We start from the raw sequence: 15,816 nt of genomic DNA on the forward strand, positions 1-15,816 counted from the left end.
CCATCCAGTGCCACGGTATGGCTGGAGGATCTGACAGAGTTTGTGTATTTGGAGAAGGTTAAGTTTACCTTGAGGGGTTCCACAAGAGATGGGGTCTGTTTGTTCCTCATTTCAAAGAGTCGGTTACCGTCAGCCGGCATGGGTGGGGAGAGAGTTGGATTGGGGGTAGGGATGGGGAGAAGATTCTTTATTGGTTGTGAGAGTGGGGGGGGGGGGGGGGGGGGGGGGGATGTTGTTCTTGTTGTTTTGCATTGTTTTATATATAAAATGTTAAAAACCAAATTAAAATATATTTTTTTAATAAGTGTGCCTTGGTGTCCAAAAGTTTAGGTGGGGTTACTGGGTTAAGGGGATAGGGTGGGTGCATGGGCCTAGGTAGGTTGCTGTTTCGGAGGGTCGGTGCCGACTCAATGGGCCGATTGGCCTCCTGCACGGTAGGGATTCTATGATAATATCATTTGGAATATATAATATAATTTATGGTAATAATTTTGATGTACAATGAAAATGTTAATTTATGGCTGTCTCATTTTACCGATCATTTATGTTGCAGCCTATTCTTGAGGAAGTTTTGTTGTGAAAAAACACCTATGTCTGACCGACTTGTTGGAACATGCACCTCACACAGCTGAGCAATGGTAAAAGATGGCCGAATTGCTGCTCGGGGGAACCGGCACCATCGGCGCTGCAGATGTGTACTTAGCAGACAACAGGCTGAATTTAGACGTGTTTCCAAACAGCTCCAGCCATTTTTCTGCACTTTACAAAACACGCAGAGAAGAGGTGCGACAGATTGAGTTTCTACGACTAAACTGCAATGAGGAGCAAATTGGTACATCACTCGCCATCATTCCTGAACTAAGGAGGCTGAAATCACTTGTACTTAAAGGTAGTGGATGTTGTTACAAATAGATTTCCATCAGTTCTCCCTCCCTTGTAGTTTTATTTAATTATGAGTAATTATTTTTAATTTTTTGAAGTGATGTCTAACATGATTTTCTTTGAGTAAATGAGTTTCTGCTGGAGTAATATACAAATTTCCTGCAATTCCTGGTACATCTAATCTTTTCCACAGCTAAGTACCATGTGAAATGAAGCAATCAGTGTGACTTGGATTGCACCAATTATTTTCTAAGTTTAAATTACTTTCTTGGTTCTGCAAAGTTTCACTGTTTGGTCTGAGGCTACATTTTGATGAGCAATGCGTATTTCAGAACTTACTGGAAAAAATTGGATCCTGAAATATTCTTTAGATTATCTAGAGCTGCTGATGTGCTTGTGGTGATAGTGTAACCTCTTGATTTCCTTTCACATATGACAGAATTACTTGGATTGATATCTTACAGTTCTAAAAGTTGGGAGGAGCTATAGGAAGTGCTGTGTACACAGGCAAGCAAAGATCTTGGAAAACATCTACTAATCTATTGACTTTATAGCTCCAATCATTGAGATCGCTGTCATTATTCTATATTTAGTATGCCAATCTTATGCAGAAATACCTGAGTGTATTCCTGAACATTGAGACACTGCGCTGTTCTTGCTCTAATGGCGTTTATTAAATTTAATTCACTAGGCGGCCACCTTAAGGATGAATATGGTGTGTGCCAGCGTGGTCTGGTGACAACTTTGCCTTGGGAGTTCAGCCATCTCCAGCACTTGACCCACTTGGATTTGAGCTTCAACAGCTTTACTTCTTTACCTGAATGTGTGACTGAGCTGAAGGAGCTAACAATGCTTCAGCTGTGCCATAACCAGCTGGCTGCACTACCCAAAAGCATTGGCAAGCTGGTAAAACTGACTTCCTTTTTACTGATGAAAAACCAGCTGAGAGAGCTGCCTGGGAGCTTCGGTCAACTTGCAGCACTTCAGACAGCAGATATATCTGAAAACGAACTGGAACGGCTCCCTGACGAGATAGGAAATCTTCACAATTGTTTGCGGTTGGACCTTTCGGGCAATAAACTAACAACTGTACCAGCCTCGCTCGGTGAGTTTAATTGCAAAACAATTCCAATCACGAGAATAATGATGTACCTTGATGTAAGATTATACATCATTAATGTGAGATAATAGTGAAGGTGAACTGCTAAAAGATAATAACGTAAAATGTTTGAATTATTTTTCACTTGTCTGATCATGTAACATCCAAGTTCTTTTAGTATGTTTGATTATATGTTCATGCTACAGCATGTTTAATGTTTACGGTTCCAATCTATCTGTCTATATTTATAATTAATAAATTGGTTGCAACCTGTTGATAATCTTCACTAGTCTTGCAATATTCCAGAATTTTGTTTGTATATTTTCATTTTTAATATGTTGGGAGAGTGATGCGATGTGATTTTAAATGCTCATATAACAATGCATTTTAAGCAGCAGTTATAAATGACACAAAGCTTTATGTCTCTGCACACAGCAAACCTGACGTCTCTTAGGGAATTGCATCTGCACAGCAATCAACTTGTTGCTGTCCCAGCATCCCTTGCTCGCCTTCCCGACTTGTCTAGACTTGACCTGCAGAATAACAGCCTGCGCTTCGTCCCTCCAGAGATTCAGAATTTCCCCTTTGTGCATTTGAAGGGCAATCCGATAGGGGTACCAGATAGCCCTGAAAGACAAGGTATCGAATTTGTGTTTAATTTCACTGTCTGCAACATTGCACCTTGATGGAAACTTGTTGTGTATTTATGTATTTCATGAACAAAATTCTTACTGTCTCTTTAAGCTCACTGACTATTGTGAACCATGAAATGTGCTGTGTATGTTTCCAATTCTGCTTTGAAATTTACAAGAAATGATGTATACAGGTGTCGCTGATTGATCATCTGGTAGCTCATTCCAGCGGTCCTTCATCATGCTTTGAGCTGAAACAATGAACCATTTAATTATGGGAGGAGGAAGGTGCCCCTTTTATAGCAGCTGGGTGTTGATCGGGAGTGGAAACTTTGGATGTTTGGTTTGATTTGTCCCTTTCTCCCAAGCTGGGAAACATGAAGATAGAATCATCGAATGGTTTGAAGCATAGAAATGGACCTTCAGCCTGGCTTAACTGTGCTGGCTGTCTGTAAATGCTACTCCGCTGGTCCCACTTCCCTCCCTATTCACTGTAGACCTGCAAGCTTTTTCTCTTCAGATAATTATCCAATTCTGTTCAGAAAGCCACAACTGAAAAATTCTGACCTGTGTTTCTAAATAGTCATTTGGTACTACCGAACTTAAGTATTACCGAAAAAGACACATATCAAAGCATTTCTTCTTGCCCTCATCCAGATTTCATAAGAATACTAAATGTAAAGGGAACAACAATTTATGGTTGGCAAGTCAATTCTGTTTGGTAGATGTGGTGCCATGGAAAATGCACTAGTTTGGGGCAGCAGGGTAGCATGGTGGTTAGCATAAATGCTTCACAGCTCCAGGGTCCCAGGTTCGATTCCCGGCTGGGTCACTGTCTGTGTGGAGTCTGCACGTCCTCCCCCTGTGTGCGTGGGTTTCCTCCGGGTGCTCCGGTTTCCTCCCACAGTCCAAAGATGTGCGGGTTAGGTGGATTGGCCATGCTAAATTGCCCGTAGTGTCCTAATAAAAGTAAGGTTGGGGGGGGGGGGGGTTGTTGGGTTACGGGTATAGGGTGGATACGTGGGTTTGAGTAGGGTGATCATGGCTCGGCACAACATTGAGGGCCGAAGGGCCTGTTCTGTGCTGTTCTATGTTCTATGTTTATACATCAGCATGTCCCGTTGGCTGTTCACAACAGCCAATTTACTGACTGTGTCCAACCAGCCCAAGCATGCAAAACTCAAAACACAGTGTCCAACATTAGCTGTAAATTGGACAACAATTGAGTGTGCTCAGAATTATGCTGAAGACCATTTTGAGATTATCTGTCAGGCTCGCAGTGGAACGCACTTGGGCGTGCTCGAAGCTCCATACATTAGCACACAGAGACCTGTTCTTTGTACACACATTGTGTCTATTTCAACCGAACGTAAGAGGGGACAGCCATTCTCTGGTTCATTCCCCAGGGCAATGACTTGATCAATCAGAGCTTGCCAGGTTTGAATTTCAACAAAGTTTGGCAGTTAACTGCCAGCCAACAGTTAATTGCTGCATCTTCCAAGAAAGACCTCCACCACCCGGAGTCCACCTACCAACCAATCAGCACTCTCTTCTCATGAAGTATAAATTTACATTTAGTATACTTACGAATATCCTGATGAGTGCAAGGTGAAAAGCTTCGACTGATGTCTTTTTTAAGCAACTGTGCTTCTCTTCACGGATGCTGCCTGACCCGAGTAGAGGAAATGAGAGACCTTGGAGTAAATGTTCACAGATACCTGAAGGTAGCAGGATTGGTTGATAAGGTGGTTAAGAAGGCATATGGAATCCTTTCATTTATTGGCCAAGGCATAGAATATAATGGCAGGGAGGTGATGCTGGAACTGCATAAAACATTGTTAGGCCGCAACTAGAGTTCTGTGCGCAGTTCTGGTCACCTCATTACAGAAAGGATGTAATTGTACCAGAGAGGATACAAGGAGATTTATGAGGATGTTGCCAGGACTGGAAAAATGCAGCTGTGAGGAAAGATTGGATAGATTGGGGTTGTTCTCCTTGGAGCAGAGGAGGCTGGGGGGAGATTTGTTTGAGATGTACAAAATTGTGAGGGGCCTAGATAGGATTGACGGGAAGGGCCTAGTACCTTTCACAAGGAGGTCAGTGACAAGGGGGCACAGATTTAAAGTGATTGGTAGAAAGATTAGGCGGGAGAGAAGGAAAATGTTTTCACCTGGAGGGTTGTGAGGGTCTGGAGCTCTGCCTGAAAGAGTAGTGGAGGCAGAAACTCTCAACTTGAGTTTGGATGTTCACCTCAAGTGCCGCAACCTGCAGGGCTACGGATCAAATGCTGGAAAGTGGGATTAGGCTGGGTGGCACACAGGGCCGGCTCAAGGCACCGGCAACTCGGGCAGTCGCCCGGGGCGCCATGTGCTAGGGGGCGCCAGACTCGGGTCCCGCGCATGCGCAGTTGGGCCGGTGCCAACCAGCGCATGCGCGGTGGCCGCCCTCCCCCGCTGTGGCCGCACTCCCCCAGGGGAATGGGACAGTTCAGCGCTGCCGTTTCAGCGCCTGGACGTTTCAGCGTCAAAAATTTCAGCGCTGCCGTTTCAGCGCCAAAAATTTCAGCTGGCCAGCGCTCATTCATTCACAGGTCACTTTACAAGCGCAACGAGATTAACAGGGGAGCCAAAAAGCTGCAGTGCAAAGGTGGTGACACAGGTATACTTAGTTATAACACTTAGTTATTTGGCCTTTTTTGGAGTTTTATTACTGTGTGCTAAGTGGTGTGCAGAACCCAGATACAGAAGCCTCACCCCCAAGGTCTGCTTAAATGTCATGTCTGAAGCTTTTAAAATTTGCTTCTCTTTAAACATGGGGATAAAAATCCCATGCTCTTTAAACATAGGGGAGAAAAAGCTGAAACTGTCAGTGAGAGTTTTGAAAAACCCTCCGTTGAACTACATGTCATCTGGTGTAGGTTAGAAAACAATTTACCATCTGCTCATGCGGTTTCAATAATCAATAATCAATTATCACTCCCCCCAAGGACTATTATTATGACTGCATCCCGCTCCTTTCATTCTTTTCGTCTCTCTTGAGGGTGTTATTTCTAATCATGGTGCACTCTGTTGGTCGGGTTAGTTTCCCGGGGTCCCCCTGGCTGGGGCTGGAGTGATTATCCTTTTCCTCTTAATATGAATGGGGACAGTACATTTTCCCTGCTGGGACGGGAGAGGTTTGGATTTGGATGGGGTGCAGGTCCAATGATATGGCCAGTATCCTGTTGTCCCTGGGTACTTGGGATGTTCCTTCTGGAGGATGCTTATGAGGGGCAGTTCCCCAAGGTCTTGTTTTTCCTGCTGTATGATTTTTTTTTCTGGTGCTGAAAAGTCCTGTCGCTGAAAAGTCCTGGCGCTGAAGCGGCGGCACTGAAACGTACCGCACCCCTCCCCCAGGGCGGCACCCCTCCCCCAGGGCGGCACCCCTCCCCCAGGGCGACCCCCCCCCTCGGGTCCGCCCCCCCCTCGGGTCCGCCCCCCCCCCCCCTCGGGTCCACCCCCCCCCCCCCCTCGGGTCCGCCCTCCCCCCGGGTCCGCCCCCCCCCCCCGCCCTCCCCTCGGGTCCGCCCCCCCCGCCCGCCCCCCCCGGGTCCGCGCCCCCCCCCCCCCCCGCCCTCCCCCCAGGTCCCCCCCCCCCCCCGCCCTGCCCTCGGGTCCACCCCCCCGCCCTCCCCTCGGGTCCGCCCCCCCCCGCCCTCCCCTCGGGTCCGCCCCCCACCCTCCCCTCGGGTCCGCCCCCCCCCCGCCCTCCCCTCGGGTCCGCCCCGCCCTCCCCTCGGGTCCGCCCCCCCCAGGCCCCGCCCCCCCCTCCCCCCCCCAGGCCCTCCCCCTCCCAGGCCCCCCCCCTGCCCGCCCCCCCCGGGTCCGCACCCCCCCCGCCCTCCCACCGGGTCCGCCCCCCCCCGCCCTCCCCTCGGTCCGCCCCCCCGCCCTCCCCTCGGGTCCGCCCCCCCCCCCCGCCCTCCCCTCGGGTCCGCCCCCCCCCCCCCCGCCCTCCCCCCGGGCCGCCCCCCCCCCCCCCCCCGCCCTCCCCTCGGGTCCGCCCCCCCCCCGCCCTCCCCCTCGGTCCGCCCACCCCGCCCTCCCCTCGGGTCCGCCCCCCCCCCCCCGCCCTCCCCTCGGGTCCGCCCCCCCCCCCCGCCCTCCCCTCGGGTCCGCCCCCCCCCCCGCCCTCCCCTCGGTCCGCCCCCCCGCCCTCCCCTCGGTCCACCCCCCCCCCCCCCCCCCCCCGCCCTCCCCTCGGTCCGCCCCCCCGCCCTCCCCTCGGGTCCGCCCCCCCCCCCCCCCGCCCTCCCCTCGGGTCCGCCCCCCCCGCCCTCCCCTCGGGTCCGCCCCCCCCGCCCTCCCCTCGGGTCCGCCCCCCCCAGGCCCCGCCCCCCCCCTCCCCCCCCAGGCCCCCCCCTCCCAGGCCCCCCCCCCAGCCCCCCCCCAGGCCCCTCCCCCCCCTCCCAGGCCCCGCCCCCCCCTCCCCAAGGGCGCCGAAGTTCAGCTTGCCCGGGGCGCCAGCAACCCTAGGGCCGGCGCTGGTGGCACAGACACAATGGGCCAAGTGGCCTCTTTCTGTGCCATGAACTTTCCATGATTCTAGGAACGGCTGATTATTTCCAGCACTTCTTGCTTTTAATTAGGATTTACAGCTCCCACAGTACTTTTGTTTTTATTTTAAATCTGAGTCTTTCCTGGTCATTATGTTCTCTTACCACTGGTGGTCATTTGGCACCAATTTTTAGAAATACAACATCATTGCAAAGAATGCGAACAGTAAGGGCAGCGCGGTGGCCTAGTGGTTAGCACAGCTGCCTCACGGCGCTGAGGTCCCAGGTTCGATCCCGGCTCTGGAGTTTGCACATTCTCCCCGTGTTTGGGTTTCGCCCCCACAACCCAAAAATGTGCAGAGTAGGTGGATTGGCCATGCTAAATTGCCCCCTTAATTGGAAAAAATAATTCGATAATCTAAATTTATAAAAAAAAAGAATGCGAACAGTTTGGGAGAGTCCACCCTCTCTTGGGCCTTCTCCTTATCCTCCACCCCAACTAGGGGCAGCACGATGGGGTTAGCCCTGCTGCCTCACAGCGCCGAGGTCCCTGGTTCAATCCCGGCTCTGGGTCACTGTTCGTGTGGAGTTTGCACATTCTCCCCCCGTTTGCATGGGTTTCGCCCCCACAACCCAAAGATGTGCAGGGTAGGTGGATTGGCCATGCTAAATTGCCCCTTAATTGGAAATAATGAATTGGGTACTCTAAATTTATCCTCCACCCCAACTCCTGCCATGACCTTACCCTCCACACACTGTACATGTAATACATATTTGAGATCACAACTGGGGTCTGCTGCTTTCAAGCTACAGCTGATGGGACTGTTACCCATTCCTGAAATGGGAATGGTCTAGTGAAACTTAAATATCTGGGGCTGGATTCTCCATCGGTGGGATCCTCCGATTCGTCGGCAGCTCACTCAGGCCCGTGGATGTCCCGATGGGGTGAGATGCCCACAATGGGAAACACCATTGACCGGCTGCCGGGACGGAAAATCCCTCTGCCGGCAGGGGAGCGCCGCACCAGAAAACGGGTGCGGCGGGACAGGGAATCCCGCACCTGATTGTTTTCTCCTTTTTTTCTCTCCTGGTTCTGCTTGACCGATGCCCATATATGTTGACTGTGATTGACAACTGAGTGAAGGGCAGTAGGTTGACCCTTCCACTGGTGCAGCATCACTCAGCACCATGATTCATTTGAAAGATCCTTTTATTCTGTCTCTCTTCCATTTCTGTAGCCACAGTCTCACCTTGAGATCCGTAGAAATCATAGGACCCCTACAGTGCAGAAGAAGATCAGTCGGGCCATCGAGTCCGCACAGACCACCCTACCTCGGCCCTCTCCCCTGCCCTATCACCATAACCCCGTAACCCCAGTTAACCTGCACATCTTTGGACACTAAGGAGCAATTTAGCATAGCCAATCCACTGAACAAGCACGTCTTTCAGGACTTGTGGGAGGAAACCGGAGCACCCGGAGGAAACCCATGCAGACACAGGGAGAACGTGCAGACTCCGCACAGAAGTGACCCAAGGCCTTGAATCGAACCCAGATCCCTAGCGCTGTGAGGCAGCAGTGCTAACCACTGTGTTACTGCACCGCCCCGATACAGCTCGTCACTCCCTTGTCCAATTAGTTAGCCAAGCCGGTAAATCTCAACAGTCCATAGCAGGCATTACAGCCAAGCCATATTCTGTGCTTGATTGATAGGTTTAGCTCACTGGGCTAAATCGCTGGCTTTTAAAGCAGACCAAGCAGGCCAGCAGCACGGTTCGATTCCCGTACCAGCCTCCCCGAACAGGCGCCGGAATGTGGCGACTAGGGGCTTTTCACAGTAACTTCATTGAAGCCTACTCGTGACAATAAGCGATTTTCATTTTCATTTCATTTCAATTGCTGTATCTGTTCTTTCAAACAGGCTGATGAGGACTTTTTTTGTAAATCACCCCTCTCAGGGATGTTCACAGTCAGTGTGATTGGCACAGGTGAAGGGTTGCACCTGGAACCAGAGTGGTCGTACACCTAAATTCCACACTGGGCCATACATTTACCAACCAAGTCACTGGTGACACCCCTTGTAGCTCTGTACCACTGTTTATATCCATTCAGTTTCCTCCTTATATAGTTGCCCATTTAATATGTTATGTTGTACAAATGTCTCTAATTTCTCCCATTTTATACTGGATGAGTATCCAGATATCTTTGCAGCATAGCTTTTTAATAAGTGTTGCAATGACTTGCTTTTTACATGGCGTAATATCAACATACATTACAATGATGGAGATTGATGTGGAGATTATTGAAAATAATCCTTGCATGGTTACCTTGAATTCAGTTGAAAATGATTGTAAGTCTTTTTTTAATGATCGTAGGTATCATAATTTACATTTTTAAATAAGTCTCATTGAATTTCTAGAGCTGGGAATAATGGTGTTGCAATGTACAGCCTTAATATTTCTGTTGTTTTCGACTCTCCAGTAGTAATTGAACATACCACTTGAGGGCGGTATATACCATCCGTGTTGTTGGGTGGTGGATCTCACATTGTGTACTGTCTGTAGAGAGGCTTGGAATGAAAAACCGGGGGACTTTGTAATGTTCATAGTGTCAAAACCCCTCCCTGTGACATTTTTGTATGGGTCCACTGCAGCCATATCAGATTAAGTCACCAATGAATGCAGGAAAAAAGTAAGATTTCCAATGCAATTTACCCTCGGAGGAACACACTATTCTGTGCTCTCAGCCACCTTCCATCTTATACTGTTATTATGCATAGTGGAAATGATAAAGACGATTAAAAAAATATATATATACAACACAAAGGGACCCCATGTTAAGTGAAGAGAAGACAAGCATTTTTAATGTCAGTTTTCACTGATGTGATTGGCCCGCACCTGTCACTCGTGGTTTAATTGCTTTGGGACTTATGGGGTAATTCAGGTTAGTGAAATGGGAAATTATACTCCCAAAGCAATAAATATACTGACAGTTGCTTGAAATTAACAGAAATTTGTACAAAGGAGGTGATTATGTTCTACAACAGTTGATATTCGATTTATTTTCTCATTTTATACAGATCACGCCAAACCCAAACAAATCCCGGTCCGATGCCTTGCATCCGATGCAGACAGGTACACTCAGCTGTTGTTTGATTAAATCGGATATAGTTGGTTGTTTGTGGTTATGTGATTAAACCTTTGCATCAATTACATGTTCCAGCTTCACTGTCACCGCTGTAGGCTGCAATATTGTGTTGCCCTGTGGGATTGAAATCCACTTCCCACCTGAGGCAGTGTCCTTGGCAGTAATCACGTGTAGAGTCACAACCCCTGACCCACAGCAGGTGAAACTGAGGCATCATGACTTCTTACTGAGCCGGATCCTGGAGCTTCTACCTCATGGGGTACAGTTTGAAAAGGTACATTTTGGTCTAAATTACTCGATGTTGCCTGGCATTGCTCATAATAAGTTGGCTGATAAACCTTTGTAGGGGCAGAGGCATGAAACCAGATTGTCCGTCATTCTGATGCTAAATTGGAGTGACCCTCCCCCGCCAACCCCTCCCCCCCCAAAGCTACAAAGGCCAATTGGTGCTAAATAAACACAGCCTCCTATTACGATCTCGGACCAGACCGCAACAGTTGCTAGGATACTGGACAGAAGCCTCAATATTTTATTTCATTTGTAAGACTTTGAGGAAATGATACTTCACTTGAGGAGTAATTCCAGGCACAAATATGGTGCATTAAAACAAACTCACTGTACCAAATACAGATATATATATATACAATATATCTGAATTTGATTGAAAGATGCTTGAAAATTTCAGGCTGCATGTTCGAAGCTTGACCCCATTCCCCTCTTCTGATTGTTTTGTGTTGAAGAAAGGATGACACCTTGAAGTGTGATGGACACATGCTGAGGGCAAGAGTATTGTGCCTATTCCAGCAGATCCCCTGTGGCATTGCTCATAGTGAACATATGCTATTTTTAATAATTCTCTCTCTGCCACTTTCCCTCTATCTTTGATTTCTACCCTTTCTCTCTTTGATAATTCATAGCAGAGTTCTCCTCAGGCAGCTTCGTCAAAAAGTACTGTGGCATATCCTTAATTAGGACATAGATATTAGTTAACGGGGATATTCTGCGATTGATAATTATGAAGTGACAATGGAGGAGTGATTGTGGAGACATTTAAAGTGATGTCAAAACAATAACAAGCTGTCTAATGATGAGGAAAACCATCCTACCCAGACTTATCCTTCTTGAAAGAGCCGAAGTACCTCCTCTGTGCAGCTTTCAGATGGTTTTTAAATGATTCCACGATTTTCACCTCTATCGAAAAGTCCTGTCCACACATTTATCGTAGAGCAATAGAAATCCTACAGTTCCTGCTGCCTCACGGCGCCGAGGTCCCAGGTTCGATCCCGCTCTGGGTCACTGTCAGGAGTTTGCACATTCTTCCCGTGTTTTCGTGGGTTTCGCCCCCACAACCCAAAGATGTGCAGGCTAGGTGGATTAGCCACACTAAATTGCCCCTTAATTGGAAAAATGAATTGGGTACTCTAAATTTATTTTTTTTTAAAGAAATCCTACAGTGCAGCAGGAGGCCATTCTGCCTATTGATTCTGCACCGACCTTCTGAAAGGACACCCTATCTGGGCCCACTCCTCCACCCTATGCCCATAACCCGGCAACCCCACCTAACCTTCACATCTTTGGGGACTAAGGGGCAATTTAGCATGGCCAATCCACCTAACCTGCACATCTTTGGACTGTGGGAGAAAACCGGAGCACCCGGAGGAAACCCATGCAGTCACGGAGAAAATGTGCAAACTCAACACAGACAGATACTGTGAGGCAACAGTGCTGACCACTGTGCCATGGGGACGCGCCTGTATCTTAAATACATCTTATGTACATCTGTCAGATCCTGCATCTGAGAATAAAAGCCCAAGCTTCTCCAATCTTCCCTCATAACTTTCAGCATTAGTCTTCCTGTGTCTTAATGGACGAAAGGGACGATCGTAATCTTAGCCTTTAAATTCCTGTGTGTTCTCACTTTACTCTAGATACGGCGCACATCAACGCTTAGAAACAGCTCAAGCCCTCTGCTTTGTTACTCAGCTTTTTTTTACTTGCCAACCCTGAGCAGCCCACGCCCTACTTCATAACTGGATGTGCCTCTGATCTCTGGAGTTCACTCTGAAGACGACGTGACCCTGCTCCCTTTCTAAGTCAGTGTTCAACAGCTTGCTTCAGTCCTGTATCTTGTATTAGTTCTTCAGTCCTCCAAATCTGCACAGTGCCCACTGTCTCCTTTTTCTAAGTGCTTTCAGATATTCTTTCAGCTGGCAAGCACCACAGAAATGACAGTTGTATTGCAAGATAGGTGGTATTGATTACGCAATAATCACAATTCCAAAGATTGGGAAATGCTGAGCAGAAAATTAGATTAGGAACTTGGTGGTTGTGAATTAATTTATGAACAGTGGGGTTGACTCTACCTTGATCTGATCTGATGACAGTTGGAATAAAGTGGGCACCTGGGCTGTCAGGAGTCCATATTGTGCAAATATTGAGTGGTGAGCTGCTGCTGATTCATGTGCGCACATTGTAACAAAAAATTTTGAAAGGCACATTATTGATCAAGTCTATTGCCTGATTTAACATAATTTTCCTTGTGCACGGGCAGGAAGTGCTTATCCGGATGCCATATATTCCTCCTCAGTCTGATTGCCAAAGGGAGGTTGTGATGCGGACATTTAGCGAGAGCTGGAGTGATGTGGATACCAAGGTGTTCAAGGTATTTTCCTCAGTCAGGCTCATATTTTTAAAACTGTAGTTTTGTTTGCTTTTTCAGTGATCCTTTAAATGTTACAACGGGAATCATCCATATGTTTACTTGTGTCTCTCACTTGTTTCTTGATTACCACATTTACAAATGATAGTTAGACATCACCTCTGAGCTGCCTAGATAAAATCTACCATGTCAGCCTTGTCCAGAACAGTAGAAACCGAGGGCATGGCACGGCTGACATGCAACATGGGGCTAATTCAAAACCAATATATGGACACAATGTCTGGTGAGTGACTGATCAATCTATGGCAGTGTTTTTCAAACTTTTTTTCCGAGAACCCATTTTACCAACTGGCCAACCATCGGGACCCAACCTGGCCGACCTTCGGGACCCGGGGCCCACGCCGGCCGGTCTTCGCGGCCCATGCCGGCCGGCCTTTGCTGCCTATGCCGGCTGACCTGTGCGACCCACCATTTTGTCTTACCTTGTTTGCTGCTGACAAAAATGGAGGAAACGGTTTAGGGTCCCTTTGGCCCTCATACCCGCTCCTCCTGTTGGATGGAGGTGAAGCCTTCCGGTGTCGTAAAGTATGGGGTCTCCATCTGTCCAAAGTTCTGCATTTCTTTCCTGGAAATTTTTACCAAATAAAACCCCCCTCGAACTTGTAAAAGAAAATAAAAATCAAATAAATGAATAAACCCCCCTCGAACATGTAAAACAAAAAGCTGCGACCGTTTTTTAAAAAAAAGCGGCCGCAATATGCATGCATACCCGATCATCGGCGCACATGCGCATAGTTTTGCGCATGCACACCAATGATCTGGCACGCATGCGCAGTGCGGCCGCATTGTTTTTACATGTTCATGGCCATTTTGAAGGTCGCTTGCAGCCGGCTATTGCGCGCAGATTTGCATGAACGGGAGTGCCGCGACAGACGGCTCTGTGACCCTCCCGACACTCGCCCTTGGCCCACCCCCGGGTCGCGCCCCCGAGTTTGCCAATGCCTGGACTATGGGGCAGGCTCTCTGGGGAGACTGTAGCAGCAGTTAGTATTGAGTCAGTACAGGAGAACAAAACATGCCCTATTAAGAGCAAACTTTCTGCAAGTATCACAGTCTGATTTCTCTTCAGCTAACAAGACAACCGGGGGATGTAGTTTACGATTGCTTGTGGCTCAGGGTGGGGTGGTTCCATGGATCATGTCTAAACTGAGCACACGTTAATTTTATCCTCCCTGTCGGGTGCGTGGCTGAGGGAGACCAAGGAAAGGCTAAATAAATATAGCTGGGAAAAGATTGTCGATGGGACTATAACCCAGCCCCCCCAGGGTGTTGGATCCCCACCCCCACCCACAGCATTTTGGATTCCCCCACCCTCCTCTGCAACATGTTGGATTCCTCCCTCCTTCCCCGTAACGTGTTTTGTGTACCGGAGGCAGCCCGCCATTGACCAGTGGCAGGATCTCCTGCCCCCACATATATCAACAGCGTTTTGTATGGCTTGTGCCCTTTGACGCTGGGGATCCCATGGGGAAGGTTTGCCATTGGTAGGACCAGAAGACCCTGCGGTGGGATGGGCAGGAAAAGTTTGTCCGATGAGATGGCTTTGTTCTGTTCCTGTCAGATGTTGGCATCAGCCATGGGCGACTGGCTTGCTCTACTTGAGGATTGTACAGTAATATTATTTAATTTACAAAATGAACCATTATAGCTGCAGGTTTATTGGTAAATAATCTAAACTGACAAGCTCAGACTTTCTATACATTGTAAAGCATTGTATACTGACTGAGAAATGAATACGAGGCAAATACAAGTGAGTTTTATTGATAAACTTTATAATTAATCCTTCCACTTGTTTAAAGACTATAATAATCAGACTTCTACTGTGGCACTGTGACGAAGTTGCTAAATACAATATTTATTTCACAAATGAAGGTGAGCATTTGATTCACAGTTAAAGTTATCAGAGGCTTATATGGGTTTCCTTCAGCAGTACACATTGGAAAGGATTCACTGTCCGTTCACGGCAGTGGGATGCTCCGGTCCTGTTGCAGCGAAAGGGAGATTTGGCCAAATTCGCCATCCTCGCGAGCAGCAGTAGCGGGGCTGACTCGCAACCGGGAATCCCGGCCATTGCTTTCATCAATGTTTTTAGCTGCATTTTATTTGAAAACCTTTGTGTGGTGTATTAGTTTCAAAGGTTAGCAGTAATTAAAGCAGTTGTGGGTCAGTATGGCTCGAGCAAAACTCACACTTTGCTGACTGTAACATCAACTGAAATGCTTTGGGGAGTGGGTCACTCTCTGAGTCATCACATTGGTGGAATGTATCCTTTCTTGTATTTACATATGGCCTTGGTAGGGGAGGTTTGACAAAGCTGGTTTCTTCCAGTTTTTGGTTGTGGGTTGCCTTTCCGTGTGTCTTTCTCTCGTGGTCAGTCATGTGATGTTGGCGAGCTTTTTTATTTTTGTTTGCACTATGTTGAAGCCACAGAATTCTTCAAGGGTAGTCATGGTGATGGCGTTCCCATGGTTACAGGAGTTTGCTGGTGCCAAGAGCCAACAAATGATGGATCATTGCCTTCGAAATGTCGAATAAATTCCATTCTCCAACGCAGGCATAATCATTATGTTTCCAGTTCTGCTCAGTGTCTGGTGATTTAATTAAACTTTTATAATTTTACGTGCACATAAACAGTATTAATATTTAAAAGCAGAAGAAACCTCACAGTCATCCTTTTGATTCCAATTATGCCTTGCATTCTCTCCCCATTTTTCTTTAAATTAGCTTAAATAAATTCACATAAATAAGAACAGGGTGTAACACAGCATGTGTTGATCAGGAAAGTCTGACTTCTCATATTTTAAA

The 15,816-nt window shown here is 47.8% G+C and overlaps 1 protein-coding gene across 10 annotated transcripts in view; it reads left to right on the forward strand.

Annotated features, from left to right (window-relative positions):
* The window catches only part of pidd1 (p53-induced death domain protein 1), a 149,796-nt gene that overhangs the window by 34,880 nt on the left and 99,100 nt on the right, over positions 1 to 15,816 (forward strand). For all 10 annotated transcript variants that reach the window (XM_038807484.1, XM_038807485.1, XM_038807482.1 and 7 more), the window contains 6 exons: positions 554 to 889; positions 1,574 to 1,987; positions 2,417 to 2,620; positions 10,225 to 10,279; positions 10,368 to 10,566; positions 12,844 to 12,954. In XM_038807484.1, the coding sequence (XP_038663412.1) occupies positions 646 to 889; positions 1,574 to 1,987; positions 2,417 to 2,620; positions 10,225 to 10,279; positions 10,368 to 10,566; positions 12,844 to 12,954 (1,227 nt within the window). In that variant the 5' untranslated portion in view covers positions 554 to 645. The remainder of the gene's footprint in view (positions 1 to 553; positions 890 to 1,573; positions 1,988 to 2,416; positions 2,621 to 10,224; positions 10,280 to 10,367; positions 10,567 to 12,843; positions 12,955 to 15,816) is intronic.

The sequence above is a fragment of the Scyliorhinus canicula genome, chromosome 9 (genome assembly GCF_902713615.1).
Source record: "Scyliorhinus canicula chromosome 9, sScyCan1.1, whole genome shotgun sequence".
Taxonomy (NCBI): Eukaryota; Metazoa; Chordata; class Chondrichthyes; order Carcharhiniformes; family Scyliorhinidae; genus Scyliorhinus; species Scyliorhinus canicula.